General features: G+C 51.4%; 1 protein-coding gene across 1 annotated transcript in view; it reads right to left on the reverse strand.

Moving 5' to 3' along the window:
• Window positions 1-9,823: 9,823 nt before the first annotated feature.
• PKP1 (plakophilin 1) overlaps window positions 9,824-18,739 on the reverse strand; it is an 11,168-nt gene continuing 2,252 nt past the window's right edge. Inside the window, exons 2-8 of the mRNA XM_008573268.1 lie at window positions 18,128-18,283; window positions 17,136-17,312; window positions 15,706-15,859; window positions 15,163-15,349; window positions 14,471-14,555; window positions 11,297-11,400; window positions 9,824-10,078 (exon numbers count right to left, since the gene is read on the reverse strand). Of these exons, the coding sequence (XP_008571490.1) occupies window positions 11,326-11,400; window positions 14,471-14,555; window positions 15,163-15,349; window positions 15,706-15,859; window positions 17,136-17,312; window positions 18,128-18,283 (834 nt within the window). The 3' untranslated portion in view covers window positions 9,824-10,078; window positions 11,297-11,325. The remainder of the gene's footprint in view (window positions 10,079-11,296; window positions 11,401-14,470; window positions 14,556-15,162; window positions 15,350-15,705; window positions 15,860-17,135; window positions 17,313-18,127; window positions 18,284-18,739) is intronic.

Below are 18,739 nucleotides of genomic sequence, written 5' to 3' on the forward strand. Positions count from 1 at the left end.
CACACACACACACCATGCACATGCACACACACACAGACACACGCACACACACACAGACACACACGCACATGCACACAGACACACACACACGCACATGCACATGCACACACACAGAGACGCACACACACATGCAGACACACACACGCACACACAAACGCACACACACACACAGACACACACGCACACACACACACACACACAGACACACGCACACGCACACACACATGCACACAGACACACACACACACACATGAACACAGACACACACACACGCACATGAACACAGACACACACACATGAACACAGACACCCCCCCCACACGCACACACGCACGCACAGACACGCACACACACACACAGACACACACGCACACACACACATGCAGACACACACAAGCACACGCACACAGACACACACACAAATGCACACGCACACACACATGAACACAGACACACACACACACACACGCACACACACACAGACACCCCCCACATGCACACATACACACGCACGTACACACACATGAACACAGACACGCACACACACACGCGCACACACACAGACCCCCCCACGCACACACACACATGCACGCACACACACACACAGACACACACACACAGACACACACACAGAGGGACATTATAGTCAAGCTGTTATAAACCAAAAATGAAGAGAAAATGTTGAAATCAGGCAGAGAAAGATGTGATCCAATAGATACGGGGGGACAACAGTACAGATGACAGCTAAATTCTTGTCAGAAATAACGGAGGCCAGGAAACAGTGGAACAGCATCTTTAGAGTAACGAGAGAGAGAGAGAGAAAGGCCTCATCAGTCAGAATTCTATATCTAGAGAAAGCGTCCTTGAAGAATGAAGTAAAATACAGGCTTTCAAAGCTCAGCGCTGACTACGAGGATTCATTGCCATCCAACCTGCACAAGAAACGATAAAGGAAATTCTTCAGGCTGAAGGGAAAGAATACCAAATGGAAATTCAAATATTCGGGAAGAAATGAAAAGCATCAGAAATGGTAAGTATTAGAGACTATTTCCACTTAATTTCTTTCAAGTGCATGTGACATTTTAAAGCGAAACCATAACATTTAATCATGGGGTTTACAATCTATGTAGACATAATATATATGACAAGTCCAGCAAAAAGGAAGGAGTCTGGCAAATAGACCTATATGATTGCAAAATTTTTACATTTTATTTAAAGTGGCACAGTGTCACCTGTAAGCAGACTGAAAATGAAAAGATGTGTAACGATCCCTAGAGCAACCATACACACGCACACACAAACATAAAAATGTACAACTAAAAAACCTTGATGAATTACAGTAGAATTCTAAAAATATTTAATTCAAAAGAAGGAAGTAAGGAAAGGAAAAACAGAGGATTAAAACGAGATTTGACAATCAGAAAACAAATAGTAAAATGGTAGACTTAATTCAACCATGTCAATAATTATGCCAAATGTAAATTGATTAAATACTCCATTTAAAATGCAGAGATTACCAGAATGGATAAAATAAGAGTCTTAACTATTTGTTAACTATGAGAGATGCACACTTAATGTAAAGATGCAGGTTGAAAGTAAAAAGGTGGAAAAAGATGTAGGGTTCAAACAGCAACTATAAGAAGAATGGAGACTAGATTAATATCAGATAAAAATAGATTTCGGAACAAAGAATATTAACAGAAACAGAGAGGAACATTTTGTGATGATATTCATTGATAAGACATGGCAAGCAAGTGTATGTAATACACTCAATAACTGTAGAATATGCATATTTTTGAAGCGCACTTGGTTCATTCACAAAGTATGCTGGGCTCTGAAACAAATCTCAATAAATTTAAAAGAACTGAAGTGATACAGAATATGTTCCTTCAGTGTAGTGGAATTAAATTAGCAATAAATAAAAACAAAGTATCTGGAAACCCCCAGTGTTTGAAATTAAATGACACTCTTCTAGATAACCCATGAGACGAAAAAAAGAAAAAAGAAAAAAAAAATCACAGGAGAATTGGGAAAATATTCTTACTAATTGGTGATGGAAGTACAATATCTCAAAATGTATGAGATGCAGCAGAGACAGAGCAGAGAGGGAACTTCAAATACTTGAAAAGTCTAAAATCAACCACCTAAATTTCTCCTTTAAGAATCTGCAAAAAGAAAAGCAAAATAAACCCAAAGTACAAGAAAGAAAACAATAAAGAGCAGAAAGCAATGAAGTAGAAAACAAGCAATAGAGAAAATTAACAGGGCTAAGATTTGGTTTTCTGAAAAGGTCAACCTCTAGCTAGACTGTCCAAGAAAACAAAGAGAGAAAGCACAAACTCCCAGCACTAGAAGTGAAAGAGGGTATATCACTACGGACACTACAGACATCACCTTTTTTATTTTATTTTATTTTCCTTTTTGTCTTTTTTCGTGTCCGGCAACGGATCGCAACCCTCAGTGTCGCGCCCATACCGGACCGGGACCGGCAATGGGATCGCAACCTTCGGTGTCGCGCCCGCACCTCGCTCAGCCAGTGAGCGGGAACCGGTCTGTATGTGGGATCCGAACCCTCGGCGGGAGCGCCACTGCACTTCCCAAGCGGTGCACTGTAGCAGTGCGCCACCGGGCCGGCCCAGACATCACCTTTTTTAAACAGGCAAAATCAATCTATTGTAAAAAAGCAGAACGGTGCTTGCCTCTTGGGGAAGGGGAATTGCTGACTGGGGAAGTGCATGAGGGAACTTTCTGAGGTGGTGATAACAATCTGTATCTTAATAGAATTTGGGTTGCACAAGAGTGTGCATTTGTTGAAACGTACTGCATGGCACACTGAAGACCTGTGCATTTCAGAGTATCTAAAGTTTTCCTAACAGAGGGGAGGGTAAGAAGAGGGAGAAAATAAAAGAACCACGTACGCAGCGGTCAGCCTCGTCTCAGGAGGGCGCTCCCTCTGTCTCCAGGCTCTTTCTTCCCGGGGCTTCCAGACGCTGCGCTCTTGGGGTTGCCTCCCGTGTCACTGGGCGTTCCTCCTCATTCTCCTCTCCACAGCCGTTGGACCCCTTCTCTTTTCTAGCCATACTTACACCTCTGGTCATCTCCTCCAGTCTCATGGATCAAAAGCCCTCGGACCTTTGTTCAAAGATGGCTGGCCCCAATTTTTCTAGACTGTGTTTAGGATGTGGGGGCCTTTGGTATCAAATCGTCCCCTTCTGAGTCCTGGTCACCAATGCTGGGGCTACAGGAAGAGCCCTACTCACCATACAAGAAAACGAATCCTTACCAAGCCTCTGCCCTGTGGCCACCCGGGGCCAGGAGCTGTCATCGGTTCCCCTGCCAGCCACGTCTCTGTGCGAGTGCATGTGTGTGAGCGAGTCCCTCTACCTTTAGATAGTCTCATGTTTTGTGAAATCTCGGAAACCAGTTAAAACAATATTCCAGATAAAAAATATTTTTCTTGCCATATTCGCCATTTCCCCCCTCCTTCCTTCTGTCCTTCCATCCCTGTGCCAGGCACTGCTTGGTTCCCTGCCCTCAAGGAGCTCACAGTCTAGTGCGGAGAGAGATGAACAGGCTGTACCGACCGGCCGGACTGGTAGCGTTACATTAGGGCTCCTGCGGGTGCTGTGGGAGCAGCAGGAGGTCCACCTGGTCCAGTGGGAGGGAGGGACAGTGTGGCAAGGAGCCGGGGGTCATGTAGGAGGAATGGCCTAGCCTGGAATTCAAGAGACCAGAGCTCTAGACCTGGCCCTACTACTCCAACTGCTTTGTGACCCCTGAGCATGTCTCCTTCCCTCTCTGAGCCTCAGTTTCCCCACCTGCAAAATGAGGGAGTTGGACTGGACCAGAGGTTTTCCCACAGCTCCTCGGAGAAGAGGGGCAATTGGAATTCCCGTCCTGAGTCTCTTCCGTCAGGGCTGCCTCTGCCTTATCTGTGTGGTGTTTCAGCTTTCTGTGTTAGATGTCATTCACCTAAAGGACTCTGTGGCTGGAAAATGTGTGAATATCATCTGCCGAGGAGAGCTCTGAAGACGCTTCCACCTCGGAGAGTCTGTGACCCTATGTGGGCCATCTCCAGAGGCCAGGTCCTGGGTGTTGGATGTTGAGTCCAGGGCCAGCCCTGTCGTTTAGTCCTTGCCTGCCCTGGCACCTGCGGCTACAGCCCCACCCTCCTCATTTCCTGCCAGTTCTCCAGTCATCGAGGATCTCTGATTTGCTGGGGCTAAGGATAAACTCTGGGCTGGCAGACCAGGCAGGACCAACTCTGGGCTGGCAAGAGAAAAAGAACAGAGAGGTTGGGCAAGAAGTGACCCTTCCAGATTCAGCAGTGGACAGTAGGTGGGAGGTCTGGGAAAGGGCTTTTCTCAGCTCGGAGGCGTCAGTGGGGATGACGTGTCAACCTCTCCTTTTGCCTTGGGAGGTTTTCTGGAGGAGGACAGGAACTTTTTCTTCCCAGAAGTTTCTTGAATTAAAAAGAAAATTTGAGCAATGAATGACTGGGCACAGGTGTTTGTACCAGTCTCAAACCCAGGTTACAGAAGGCTCAGTGGGGCACCACTGTCTGAGGATGGAGTCATTAGAGGGCAGCTTAGGAGCCAACCTAACTGTTGGCAACCGGCGTCTGGATGTCAGCTGTAGTGAAGGGAGAAGAGCACCAGCCTTGGCCTCCGACCTGGTTCAGGTTCAAGTTCAAGTCCATCACCCACTAGCTGTGTGACCTTGAACAAGTTACTCGACCTCTCTGAACCACAGAGGGTAACCTTATGGGTAAAGTGGTAATGGTCGTAGAGGTAGCGATTTTGCGGCATCCACAGGAAGATTAAAGATAATTAATGTGTGTCAGTGCCTATCACTGCTGGTGGTCACGGAATAGGTGGCCACTCTTCTCTAGATCTAAACCTGTCCCCCCCCCCCAACCGCACTGTCCTCTAGGAAAACTTTAGGCCCCAGAATGCAGAAGTGTGAGCCTGAGAGGATCCAGGACAACACACATGGGCTTAGTGTGGGCCCCACTGGCCTTGGAGACCTGGTTGAAGTTTCCTTTCTGAGAGAGGTGCAGAGAGCACGATTTTAATGGCCTTGTGTGAAGGGGGTGGCATCTTCAGCCCAGAGAGTTAGAACCACTCAATAAATACTGAAGTGCTTTTATTATTATTATTAATTCACCAGTCATGAAACTCCTTAATGGTCGACCAAAGCGTTTGGAATATTAGAAGCATGAAGTCCTTTCTGTATATGGGATGTCTCTGCTGACCCCCCACCAGTGTGGCACATCAGCTTTGACATGCTTCCCAGAGAGGGCTGACACATCACTCAGTGACATTCGTATTCTGCTGAACCAGCGGCAGGTGTCTGAGGATGATGGGTTAGGGTGGAGGACACCTACTGGGTCATTGAGGCATTTTTTTGCCCTGTGACCCTGGCCTCATTAGCTCCATATTCTAATCAACCAAACCAACTTGCCCCAGACTAGATGATCCACACAGTAGTAGTTCATGGTATCTCATATGCCATCTACCAGAGCTTTTTATTTATCGGCATGTCTGCACAGCAACCACAACTCGTAAGATGTGTACTCTTATGATGCCTCAAGGTACCATGAGCTTCTGATTCACTGAAGATTAGATTACGCACAGTCTCGCTCTTGTGTCAAGCCTATCTGTGTTCTGATGCTTTGACAGCTGGGCAGCCTCACTTGAGTGGACCAGAGTCGCTTGCGCTGGTACACAGGAGGCCTGGGTCCCAGGCTTGGTTCTGCCACAGTCTCACGATGGGACTCTGGGCTAGTCTCTCTCTCTCTGGGTCTTACTTTCCTCATCTGCAAATTGGAATTTAATACTCTGTGCTCTGCCTGTCTCACTAGAATGAAGTAAAGATCAAAATAGGAAAGGAACACTCTAAGGCTGTGAAAGTGAAAAGGCTGTTGTGGGCCCCCTAGGAAAAAGACTGTTGACATTATTAACACCTCTGCTTACTCTTTTCTCCAACTGTGCTGGGCAACAGAACGCACTGCGTTCTAAAAAGTGATGCACAGGGAACACTTTATCTTCAGTGGGGAGTATCGGCGCCCAGGCCAGGTTAGTTGCAAAGGGAACAGTGTGTGTGTGTGTGTGTGGGGGGGGTGCTTCAAGGCTCAGCAGGGGCAGATAGGCTGGTGGGCAGCCGGGACGTGGGGATCTGGGAGACTCAGCCTCCAGGACCACGAGCTTCTCATTGCCATGAGAAGTGCGTGCAGGCTTCCAGCTGCTCCTGGTGCCTCCCGGGCTGATCTTGCCTGTCTGCTCCTGGGCTCAAGACCCTCCCACTATCACTGCCAGGCCCCTGAGGGGATAGAAGGGCCTGCCACCCTTTGGCCAGGGATGGCCAAATGAAGACCTTTATAGCCCTTTGGCACTCCTACACATTAAATGCACCCGCATCCCACATAAAATCTAATTTCTTTCCCATTAGTTATAATTTCCCAGTAACCATATCACACATGTGAATTTGGGGGAAGTGAGACAACTCACCCACAAATTGTCTTCAAACATTTGTGATGCAACAGTGATGGGGACGCAATACTGCACTTTGCAGTGCAGCACAGTCATTACTCTACACAGCAAACTACCGTACACGGTGGATGTGATATGCACTGGGAACGAATGAATCTTATGAACATGTTGGGCTAAAGAATCCAGATGCACAAATGGACTCGCTATGGACTCCCTTTATATACAGTTCAAAGCCAGGCAAAATTAACATGTGGAGTTAGAAGGCAGGACAGTGGTTCCCCCTGGGGAGGAAGATAGTGGCAGGAAGGGGCATGAGGAATCCGGGTGCTGGTAACGTTCTGTTTCTTGATCTGGGTGCTGTTCAGTTTGTCAAGATTCATAGAGTTGCACACATTTTAAGTTGTGCCCTTTTCTGCATGCATATTTCAATGGAATCTTAAAAATTTGAACATTTATTGATTTTGAATTTGTAATTTGGTCTCCCAATTTGGAATCAATACATGTGTTTCAGGTCTCAAAAAATTTTCGCAGCCCCAGGTGTATTTAACAGTCTGGGCCACAGACAGGCCGTCTTCCTTTCCTGGGCTGTGGGGCAGCCCCTCCTCCCCGGCCTCCCTGGCCATTACTAAACTGTGGATGACCCAGGAAGTCAGGGCCATGAGATGCAGTAGAGAGGGCTTGCTGGTCACCAGCCTCCCAGGCTGGGAAAAGCTCGTCTTCAGCCCTCTCCTAAGCACCCCGACCTTCTCCACCCAGCTAGCCCTGCCTCTCACTGGTGCTCACAGCAGTTATGCTCATGCCATCACCAGAGCTTGGAATTTACTATGTGTGTCTCGGAAGGTTCCACATGTCTGTCTTGCCTCTTATGAGCCTCTTGAAGCTGGGGCCACCACATCCTTCATTTTTGCAAATCCCTAGCACCTGATACAGAAGTCAGGCAGAGCAGGCATTGCATAAACACGAGCTCCTTGAACTTCATCCTTGAAGTTCTCTTTCCTACAGATGGGTTCGTGGTTGGGGTGGCTTTTCCATTTACAAGCTGCATGACATTGGGCATGTTTGGTCCCTTCCTAAGCCTCACTTTACGTCTTTGTAAAATTAGGGTAGCAATCCTAGCACCATGGTGAGCGCTATGGTGAGGCTCAGATGGGCTAAGGTTTGGCAGGTGTCTATGAATGGTGCTGTCCCTCTGCCTCAGGTGGTATACTTGATCCTTGTCTGGTACAGGGTTAATAAGAAGAGATGTTGGAAAGATGTGAGTAGCCCCTTCATTGCTCAAGAGCACCCCAAATAAACCATTGCTTGAACAAGTTCAAAGAAACACTAGCAATTTATTGATTTCCTATATTTCCAAAATAGCAAATACATAGTATATCACACAGGGAAACTGGGCCTGGCCAGCACAAGGTTCTTATACAAACACGAAGCAAGTGGAGGGATGGGCTATGGGGAGGCTGCAAGATACCTTACAGCAACCCGGGCTTCCTTTACCTGCATGACCTCTAGCCCCAGCCTTGGTCATCCCAGCCATCCACCTCTCAGCCAGCTCCAAGGTGGACAAGCAGAAAGAATCACTGCCTCTTGGGTCCCAGGGAGAACTGTGGGGTCTGGGCTGCTAGTCTGGGCCCCATTGGAGAGGCGACTGGTAGCCAGTGACAGGGTTTGTCTTAAGCACAGGAGATCCCAGAGTCAGGATGGGGACAGGTTCTGTGTCCTTACTCATTTGACCCCAAATTGGAACTTTGTGTTCTAGGTGTCAACCCTGGCAGCGTGAGGCCAACACGGGCTTAAAATACCAGGACGTGCCTCGGGTACATAAACCCCTTACTGTGTCTCTCTAGGAAATATGACCTCAGGCCCCTCTCAGTTTTGCTTCTTCCAAAATGCCAGGCATGGGTCAGAGGCCTGGGTGAGCAGGCCCATCTGGCCAGCCTGTGAGGGCATGAGAGAGGTTACAAAAATCAGGCCTGGCCTAGCTGCCCACCTCAGCCCACTGAGGTTTGAAAAGCTGCCCATTCCCAAGGCTGAGGGCTGGGCCCACCTGGCTCTTCATCCTGGGGGGGAAGAAAATGAGCCGAGGGTCTGCAGGGAGGAGGCTGAGGGGGCGTGAGGAGCAGCTTCTATTCTCCTAGAGAAGGGGACAGAGTGGCAGTTACTTCCTGCCTGACACCAGCCATGCTAGCAGGGGAGGTGGAGGCTGAGCAGAGGGAAGCCTAGGAATGTCTGCTCCGCTCCATCTGACAGCCTGGATGAGGGTTATTGACACAGAAAAGTTTTCTCAGGAGGCCTTCAGGAGCCTGCTACTTCTTTTCATCTGAAATGCACATAGTCTGGAGTCTTGGGTGTGGCTGGTGCCCCTGACGGGCCTCCTGATCACATCCCCTGTGGGTTTCACATACACGGAGGGGATGGAGACAGGAGGGCTGGGGTTCAGGGGAAAGTGGGGATGGCCCCTGGCTGGGATGTGGGCTTGCTGGTGTCCTGACAGGACACTTCCCTTTCCAGATCTATCCAAATTTCTTTCTTCCAAGTCTCCTGGAACCCCAAACACTCCCTCACTTGGCTCTCAGCAGGCTCGGTGGGAAGCATCTTCCTGGTTAATTTCCACCCTCGCCTTTCCACGGGCAGCCGGAGCAGGTAGATGCCCAGCCCTGGCCTGTTCCCTCTCCGCTGGGAATGTGAAGACAGAACAGCCATTCCCTGAGCAGCTCTTTGGATCTGAGCACCATTTCTTCCCTTCTCTCTCTTGTAACAAGTAGATGACAAGCCTCCTGAAAGCAGGGGCTTTGCTGGCTGAGCCTGCATTGATGGTACAAAGCCCAAGGACTAGCGAGTCCCATCTCTCTGGCTCCTGCTCTGCAAGGCAGACCTCAAATAGCAAAGCAAGTAAGGTTGTCCTGCTGTTCTCTAGAGCCCCACACCCTGTCCAACCCAGTCTTTGCAGCACTGTGAGGAGGGCGGCATTGTCAGACACACTAAATTTTCCCATGAGATACACTGAGGTTAGCCCAAGCCCCAGTTACTCTCCCCTCCCACCCCAGCCCCGGGAGATGGCAGGCAGGAAGGTTGCAAGAGTCCTCCATGGTCCTGAATCTGGGGAGGACCCCCTGCCCTGGTACAATACATTTTAGGAACTACGGGCAGCTAACCAAAAAGCACGTCATTCTTGCTTATGACTAAGAAGCACGGGAGAGTCCTTTTCACCACCTATAAGCTGCAATAAAACAGCTTACCTAGATTTTTGCAGTTTGTGGTTATGCTTTCAGGCACTCATGCACACGCACACACACGGACACATGCGCACACACGTTATACACATATATATATACCATTTCTCAGAGAAAGAAGTATCGACATCAGACATAAGCCCATTTAACTCAAGAAAGTCCCCCCACCCCAACCTCCCCAATCCCCATCTCCTGCCAGTTCCCCCAAAGAAAAAAAAAAAAAGAACCTAAAAATATTTCCATCATCCACAGTTTTCAGGTTTGCTGTCAGTTGCATTTGAACTTTTCTAAATACTGCACAGTATGGACAGAATAACTCATCCAGCAAGGCCTGAGGTCTTCTTAGCTGGGTCATATCTTTCTGGAAAAAGAGAAGTCCTCAAGTTAGCATTTACAGTGAGGCGTTTCCATGTGGCAGTAAGTCTGGCCAGGACTGCTACCCTCTTCTCATTCACATTTGCTCTAAGGTGTACTCTGGCCTGCGACTGGATTCAGGGCCTCCCTGGACACATTCATAGGTTGCTCCTGTTGATTCAGAAGCTTGTCAGCCTTGACCCCCCTAATCCCCCACCCCCTGCCCACCCTGTTCAGCGCTAAGCATCGAGACTGTGCTCACTAACAATCGCTGAATCTAATCAGCTCCCCCTTTTCATCCTCATGTTGTTGAAGCTTATCTACCTGGATAGGGTGTCTGAAGTCTTATGTAATCTCCATCTGGACCAAAGTTACAGCCCTCTCTCCCCACCAGGACCCTCCTCACATGTCAGGATTTGGGGGGGGCGGTGCTGGCAGACAGCTTGAGCTAAGAAGTCCCCTTCAGCTCAGGAGGCCCTGTCCTCATTCCTGGCTATTTGCAGATGGTTCCTCACTGGAGCTGCCCCTGGTGACCCTCTCTATATTTGATGACGTCTGGTGTGAGTACCCAACTGTGGTTCCTGGCTTACCCGCATCAGAAACACTTTAGGAGTTTGTTTAAAAATGCATGTTCCCGGACCCCAGTCCAGGGCTACTGAGTCAGAATTGCTAGGGTTGGGGCCGAGAGTGTGCAGTTTAACAAGCATCCCAGGTGATTTCAATGAATGTTAAGGCTTGCAAGCCTTTGTCATAGTATTGGTTCTGAGTTTTTGGTCCCCAGAATCATCAGCTAGAAATAAGCTTGTGTGTACTAGGCATGTGCAGAGACTGGAAAGTATACTGTAAAAAGGATAAAGAAAGATGAACTGTGGAAGACCAAATCCAGAATGGCATATTGTATAACTCATTGTAGCCCATGTGAATGGCACAACCTGGGTTGTGCACTGTGCAACCTACATGGCTGTACCTAGCAGTCCTGCCCAGACTCTCTGGCCCTTCTGACACTACCAGGACACTATACATCCCTAATGTCCTATGGTGTGGGATAGTCCATGCCCCAAGCCAAGCAGTATACACAGCTGCCCTCACAGTCTTTGAGTCAGCCAGAGCTAATCTACTTTCTGTGTCCCTGAGGAGCCCAGGCCTAGCCCCTTGTCCTGAGACTGGTGGAGACTGCTGCAGTGGTGCTGGAGGCACCCTTGCCTGGGGGTGGGCTGATTCTTACCTGCAAGCTGAACTTGCTTGGTCAACCTCTTAGAATCGGGAGGTGAAGTTCCTGAGGCTGTTGGCCCCGGCCAAGGATCCCAGCATGTTCCTATCGAAACCTTGCTGCAAGGGGAGAAACATCAACCATATGTATAACATACCCTAGGACAAAACAGTGTGGGGCTTGCTGCAGGGTCAGACACTGCCCTCCCAGAGCATCCTCAGGCTCGCATAGCCTCTGGACAGCGGTGAGCTCTGACTGCTCTGTCCATGTGTCAGGGCTAAAATTGGCATCATTTCATGTGCAACAAACATTATGCCGTTCCTATCCATGAGTTAGTGAAATGTGTTTGGACTTCCATCAGCACGCTTGTATTTCCTACTTGCATTGGCAGACACCTGAATCTAGGCATAAGGATTTCAGCCAGTACTCATTTCTTCTTTAACAGATTGACTGCTGAAATCAGATTAGTTGTTAGTTCTCCCCTCTGACCATCCTGTTTTTTTGTTTTTGTTTGTTTGTTTTTTTAAATTCTGACATGAGCACTTGGGCAGGCAGGATGTGCCGCGTATTTCTCAAATACACGAGCAGGGGGCTGGTGCTGGTGCTGAGAAGCTGCCATAAGGCTCTTTTTACTTCTGTGTTCTCCCCCCTCCAGCCCCACCAGCCCCTGAGCTCCTGCTAGGTGGAGACCAAGTCTTCTTCCTGTTATTTCTCTTAGCATACAGCAAGTGCTCAATACATGCTTCAGAGCAAATAAGACAGCATAATGTGAGAGCAGCAATAGGCCCAGTGCTCTCGAGAAGAGGCCCCTGGTGCCAGCCCTGAGTGCTGAGAGCTGTTAGCTGTCGCCAACCTGTGGGAACAGGACGGGGGATGGCATGGGGGATCGAGACCAGCAGCCAGTCCAGATCCCTATTCCTGCTGCGTTTGGGCACATATTACACGATGTTGTTTTTCCCCTGCAGATTTGCTTGCTCATTCCTGTTCCGTTTGGCTGAATTTGGTGGAAAGAACCAGGAGTGAAAAGTACTGGATCCCAGCCTCGCTCCTGCCCTAGCGCATGGAATTAACACACACACCTTGGACCCTGATTCCCAATTCAGCAAAATGGACACAAGGCATGTGGCCTGCCTCACCTGCTCTTGTGACGGCCTAATTAACGGCAGCTGTGAAGGTGTTTTGGAGCACCAAGCTAGGACATGCCAAGGCTGTGGTCAAGCACAGCTGGGGGGAAAAGTGGAGACTGAATGGGGATGCTGGTTCCCAAAGGCCCTGCACAGAAGGGAATTAGTGAACATAGTGAGTGGACTCTCTGTGTGTCTTAGGTCAGGGTGGTCTCTGTTTGTGTTTTGGGGCATGTTGAGCCCTCTGGACCAGCATCAAGAGGCACGGTGAAGCTCTCACCCAGTCCTCCTTACCTCTTTCTCCCCTTCGCCCCGATCTACCTGGCAGCTGCCACTTGGCCCAGCCCAACCTCATTTGTCCTCACATTGTTGGAAAAGAGCACTGGATTGTCAGATGGGCACGGCGGCCACTATTTGCCATGGCCTTCAGAGTTTCCCAACCACCTTTGACCACAGTGGTTTCGTGGGTGTCTTTCTTGTTTCCCTACTATATTAGGAACTCGGTTCCTTCCTGGCCAAACTGTGGTGAGCCGTGTCTCCCCTCGTCCCCTCATTCCCTCCTGTGCCCCCCCACTGCAGTGGGCTCCACAGTGCTCCCTTGGCTTTGCCAGCAGTGCTCTTAGAGGTCGCAGAGACTTCTGAATTCCCAGATCCAGGGCCTTTTCCAGTTCCTGTCCTCCTTGTCCTCTTGGAATCTCAGGGAATGCTGCCCACCCTTCCTCAGAGCTTTCTCATCCCATAGGGTCGTCAGCCCCTTCCTGCGCACCTTGCACAGTTCCTCCTGGTTCCCTGCCACTCATTCCTCCTCGGCCTTCAGGTGAGGGTCTTCCTGCTTCTGCCCTCGCCCCTTAAGACTCTCCCACAGACGCACACCCCATGACGGTCTTGCCTGTTCTCATGGCTTTGCCGATCTGAACAACGCTCAGAGCTGTGCAGCAGCTCCGACTTCTCTGCTGGGGTCCCACACCACATTCTGCCTGGACTCCCATCCAAGTCTTCCAAACTCAACCTCCTCTACTCAGGACCCTCTTGCTCCAACCTCAAAAGCCTCGACCTCAGCAGATCTATTTCTTTCTTTTTTTTTTTTGTCTTTTGTCTTTTTCCGTGTCCGGCAACGGGATCGCAACCCTCGGCGTTGCTCCCACGCCTCGCTCAGCCAGTGAGCGGGAACCGGTCCGTATGTGGGATCCGAACCCTCGGCGGGAGCGCCGCTGCGCTTCCCAAGCGGCGCACTATCCAGTGCGCCACCGGGCTGGCCCTCAGCAGATCTATTTCTAACAGCGTAGCCGCAGTGTCTCCGAGCTGGAAGCCCGAGCGTCGGCAGTCTTGCTATTCTGTGTTCTCTACCTCCTCTCCTTTGTCTTCATCATCACTGCTGCCTACGTCTCAGCCCAAAGGATGGCTGCTGCAGGAGTGGGAGAGAAGGGGCAGCGTGAAGGCGTCTCATAAAAGCAGAACTTTGTGCATGATTAGGTTGGGAGGTGTTGAGGACAGAGAGAAGCCAAAGGTCACCCCTGGACAAGGACAGCAGCCTCCAGGTCTCTCAGTCCATGCTGCATTGCTCAGTGGTGTGGAATTAGTCTTTCTAATGCTGATTTGATCATGAGACCCTCTACACAAACCCTGAATGGCTTCCCAGTGCAAAGGCACAAGTCTGAACTCTTTGGTCTGACTAAAGGGGTTTTATGATGTAGCCAAACCCACTTTCCAGTCAGAGTGCACGTCATGCCCGCAAACGACTCTTGTGCCTTTCATCCACATGCTTTTCAGTTTGCTCCTAAAAGACCCCGCCCCAGGCCTCTCACACATTTCCTTGATTTCCTCCACCATCTATGGGCTGAGCACCCCTCGTAGGTCCCAGAGCCTAGAGATTTGGTCACTGCGTTTGTCACATGCATTGTCCTGAGGACTCAGTCTGTTTCCTAGACTCTGTCTTATGTAAGTCTGAGCAGTCTGGGTGGGGCAGGCCAGTCTGCCTTTCCCTTCTCGGTCCACTCGGACTTCATTCAGTGCGGGGAAAGTGCAGGAGAAATCTCGGCAGAGGGGTCAAGGCGTAGGCTCTTACCTGTCTGAGCATTCCCTGTAGCTCCTTGCTGGACCACATGTCAGACAGGAGGAGTCGGGCAGCTTCTGCAGCCTTGGGGGAGGCACTGGGCAGGTGGGAAGTGCGTTTGTGAGGGGAGATTCCGGGAGGCATGAGAAGGACATCCTCCTCCCGCCCACCCTCAGCTCCAGGTTTTGGAGACGTGGGGAGGCCCACGGGTGTGCTGAGCCCTGGTCACTCTGCACAGTGGGCACAACCCCACACCCCTCCCCTCTAGGGGCACCCCAGGACTCTCCTCAGGGCCATAAGGTGGTAGTGCCTCCCACTCCAGTCCCCTAGTCCTTGTCCTGAAGAGAGAGCCTCACAAAGCAGAATAAAGTTCCCATGCAGTGGGGTCTGCTGCCCCATGCTTCCTGCTGATCCTCTGAGGACCCAGCACCTTGCATGACCCCCAGCTGAAAAGTGCACTGCCTCTGTCCAATCTGTGCAGCCCTGAGGCCTGGATGCTGGATCCTCAGCTCCATGGCACTCCTGGCTTCTGGAACTTCCCTTCCACTCAAGCATGCTCCACCTCTGCCTCCCCCACCCCTGGGGGCTTGCCCTGCCCTACATTTGTGTCTTCTCGGAGAGTTGCAGGATGCCTGCCATGCAGCGTGAGGAGGGGCTGCATGTGGGGCAAGGCCAGGTGGGGGCCTGTCTCCTTCCCCTCCCACCTGCTGCGGCACAAGTTGATGACGTTGTTGAGCATGCTGCTGGAGAAATACTGCTTGGCCATCTGCGGCTGCGAGGCCATCAGGTTCCTCACGGTGTAGCAGGCAGAGGACAAGATGTCTTCAGAGTTGCTGGTGTTGCCAGTGTGACTGGTGAGGAGCCTGGTCACCTCTGGGAACACTTGGTTCCCTGGGAGAGGAAGGATTCAGGGCACAGGGTCAGAATGACCAAGGGAAGGGGACATTGAGGGGTTCCCTGTAGGGCCACAATCCTGGACTGCCCTCAGCCAGGTTCTAAGCCTGGCGGCCCCTCAGAGCTCCATGCCAGCTCCAGCTCAGGGCTGGAGACCCAGATGGGACCTCTGCAGCCCTACTCCCATCCTTAAGGTGACAGGCCCTGTCCTGTCTCCACACCTCTCTTTGGCCGCCTTCCCCTTCTTGAATGCTCACCCAAAGAATGTTTAGAAGTTGTCCTTCCAGCAGGCTCTGGAAAGTGGGGGTCTGCTGTGTCCTATCTAGAGGGGGAGGAGAGGCAGGCGGCCTTACCCATCACTCTGTGCAGCGCAGGGTGGCGGGACATGTTGCTTAGGAGGGAGGCTCCAGACCGCACCACATCGGAGTTGCCAGACTGCAGGAGGCGGGTGATTTGCGGCAGGCCCCTTTCCTTCAGCCCAATCAGCTGGCTCATGCCGCTGGACATCTAAGAGGGAAGGAGCTGGTGAGCAGCTGGCCTGCGGCTTCCTAGGCGCCATGGCAGGCAGAGAGGGGCAAGTAATCCCAAACAAAGAAATCCCAGAACCTTTTCTCTTTCATGTTGGATGCACTGGCAGACACAAAAACCTGCTCACACACGGGCAAGGACAGACTGACGTGCACCTCCCGCTTGCAGACCCTGCTCCCTGCTCATCCCGCAGCCCAGGGCGGTGTGAGAGGGAAGTCTCATTTCTCTCCCTCACGGTGACCCAGGGTCAACTTCTAGACAAACCAAAGTATCCGATGCCTTTCCTCACCCCATTGTCCCAGCTCGCTTCCCTTACCTCTCCCAGCAGCATCTGCTCACATGAAACCATGTGGACAAGGGTGTTTGTCAATTAAAGAAGATCTGGCCATCTTCTTCCAAAGTCCCTACTTCCATAGAATTCACTACTTATTTGTTGAGGGCTTGCCTGAGACAAAGATGGATAAGAGAGAGTCTGGGCCCGTGTGGAGATGGAATTGGGGTCTGCCGGAGGCAGGTCAGCAGGCCGGCTTATCTGGCCTCTAAGCAATAGGGCCATCCTGGGTGGAATCTGGTCTATGCTGGTCTGGAGTTCTTGGAGACCCCCAGCCTCAACCCCTCACAGTCAGGGAAGGTCTTTACCCCCGATTCATCCTTGTCCAGCTGCTGCCCAGTTCCCTTTGTCCTAAGCGAGGCAGAAGAATAGTTGGAGCCCTTTCCATCTAAACTCTTCTTAATTGCAAACAGGCCTCCTCTGGCTCCACCCACACCACCATGTCCTGCAAACTACATTTGCCCTCAGACTCTACACTAATTCTGTCACATCTTCCTTTGGACCTGTCTCTGCCCCAAACCTTTGTTTTCCATTTCATCAAAAGGGAGACTCCTCCTGCCACAAACATACTCTCCATCCCACCCCAGGCAGAGCCCAGGAGGCCAGCAGGGGACCAGGAACCACGAGGCAAAGGGGATTGTGTGGGCACAGACAGATCCAACAGGAGTGGGTCCGTCCACAGTGCACCACCAGAGAGTCCCCAGAGGGCAGGGCATCAGGCCCTAATCGTTTCCCCAGCACCCAGCCCAGAGCCGAGCATATGCCAGCAGCCCTGCTCCTGCTTGCAGAAGGAAGCTCTAAAGCCCACATGTGTTTGACAAGCGCAGGCAGGGGCGGGCTGGTGGGAAATGCAGGGAGCAGCCTGAACTGTGGGTTGGAGAAGACGGGAGAGTCACAGCAGGAGGGAAGGAGGCCCCTCCTTACCAGCCCCTTGCTGGCGGTCAGGTTCTGCAGGGCGCCAGCGCAGGCCTCCAGGGTGGCATCTTTCTTACTCTTGCCCATGAGGTTCAGGTAGGTGCGGATGGCATCTGAGTGGTACAACCAGCTGCTGCCCTTGGGGTTGGCCTCTTCCTCGGGAAGGGGGCAGTCATAGTTGTTGTTCTGAGCACAAAGAGCAGGTCATGGGGAGCATACTGGGGGAACACAACACAAGCATTCTGCGCCCCCCAACCTCAGCATCCTGGCTCCAGATGGGAGGGACCGAGAAAGCATCTGCTGAGGCAGGGGGCTCAGAGACAGCCCTGTAGCGCCCCTCTCCTCTGTACACTGTGGCAGCTCCACAGATTAAGGGAATGGGCCATGGTCCCCCAGACTGTCCCCAAGGCAGATAGAGAGCATTCTCTGTGTGCCCTGGGGCAGCCTGGGCCCAAACCCTCCAGCTGTGCAAGGCTGCTTTGGGGTCTCACATCCTGATGCTTCCTCTCCACTCAGACTCAGAATGTGGGTTTCACCTGCCCTGGGCTAACAGGACTGGGCTGGGGCCGGCTCCCACAGTATACCCAGTGAAGAAAGCCTGGCCCTCCATCCACAGCACCCGTCTGCTTCTGGGGAAACCTGGGAGGGCTCAAGAGGTGGTTGGAACCAAGGCCAGGGAGGAGTGGGAGTGCTGGCTATCCCCAAATCCTCAGGAGTAAGGGAGAAGATGGGGGAGACTTTACCCATTATACAGGGAGAGAGGTTGAGGCCTGCAAACAGAAAGCTAGGGCCTTTGACCTCTGGGTTGGTCTGGGCTCCTACAGTCCCGAGAACACAGATCCCCTCTGTATGCAAGATGGAATGCCCTCTACCTAGTTCCTGGGGCACAGCATGGTCCCATAGCCAGGGCTCTGGCAGGAGCCTGTCCCCAGCACGTTGAGAGGAAAGGGTGGGTGAGGCCGTGGGACCTGGTGGGGCACGGGGAGGGGCACAGTGCTCACCATCATCTTGTCGCTCTTGTTGCTGAAGCAGCCTGTCGAGGACTTCTCCGTGTAGGCGTTGCGGGTGTTATACTCCAGCTGGCGGTAGCGGGTGGGCACCTCAGCGTCCAGGCGGTAGGAGAGGTTGTGCAGGATACACATGCAGTTCTCCACGGACTGGGGAGTGAGCAGACGCACAGCTCCTGCGCCCCAGCCCAGCCCCTGCCGGGCTCCTGCCCCCAACTAATAAGGCAGTGGCCGGTCCTCAGCTGCAGCTGCAGCGGGGGGGACGAGCACAGGCACCCACCACACCCTCGCTCTGAAAAGATCTCCTAGGAACGTTTCTGGGACCAGGATCTGAATCCCAGCTCTATCATTTCCTGGCTGTGTGAACTTGAGTGACTTGTCTCATGTTTCTGGGCCTCAGTTTCCTCAGCTGTAAAATACAACTAAAATCACCTACTTCCCTGAGCTATTAGAAAGATTCTATGAGAGGGGTCTTCAAAAAAGTTGTGGAAATGTTTGTATTATCTTTTAATTCTATTTTCCCACAATCTTTCTGAAGTACCTTTGACATGGAGAGCACCGTCATGGGCCTAGCACATAGTAGGACCTGACAGACGGTGGCTACTG

The sequence above is a fragment of the Galeopterus variegatus genome, unplaced genomic scaffold (genome assembly GCF_000696425.1).
Source record: "Galeopterus variegatus unplaced genomic scaffold, G_variegatus-3.0.2 Scaffold895, whole genome shotgun sequence".
In the NCBI taxonomy this organism is placed as follows: domain Eukaryota; kingdom Metazoa; phylum Chordata; class Mammalia; order Dermoptera; family Cynocephalidae; genus Galeopterus; species Galeopterus variegatus.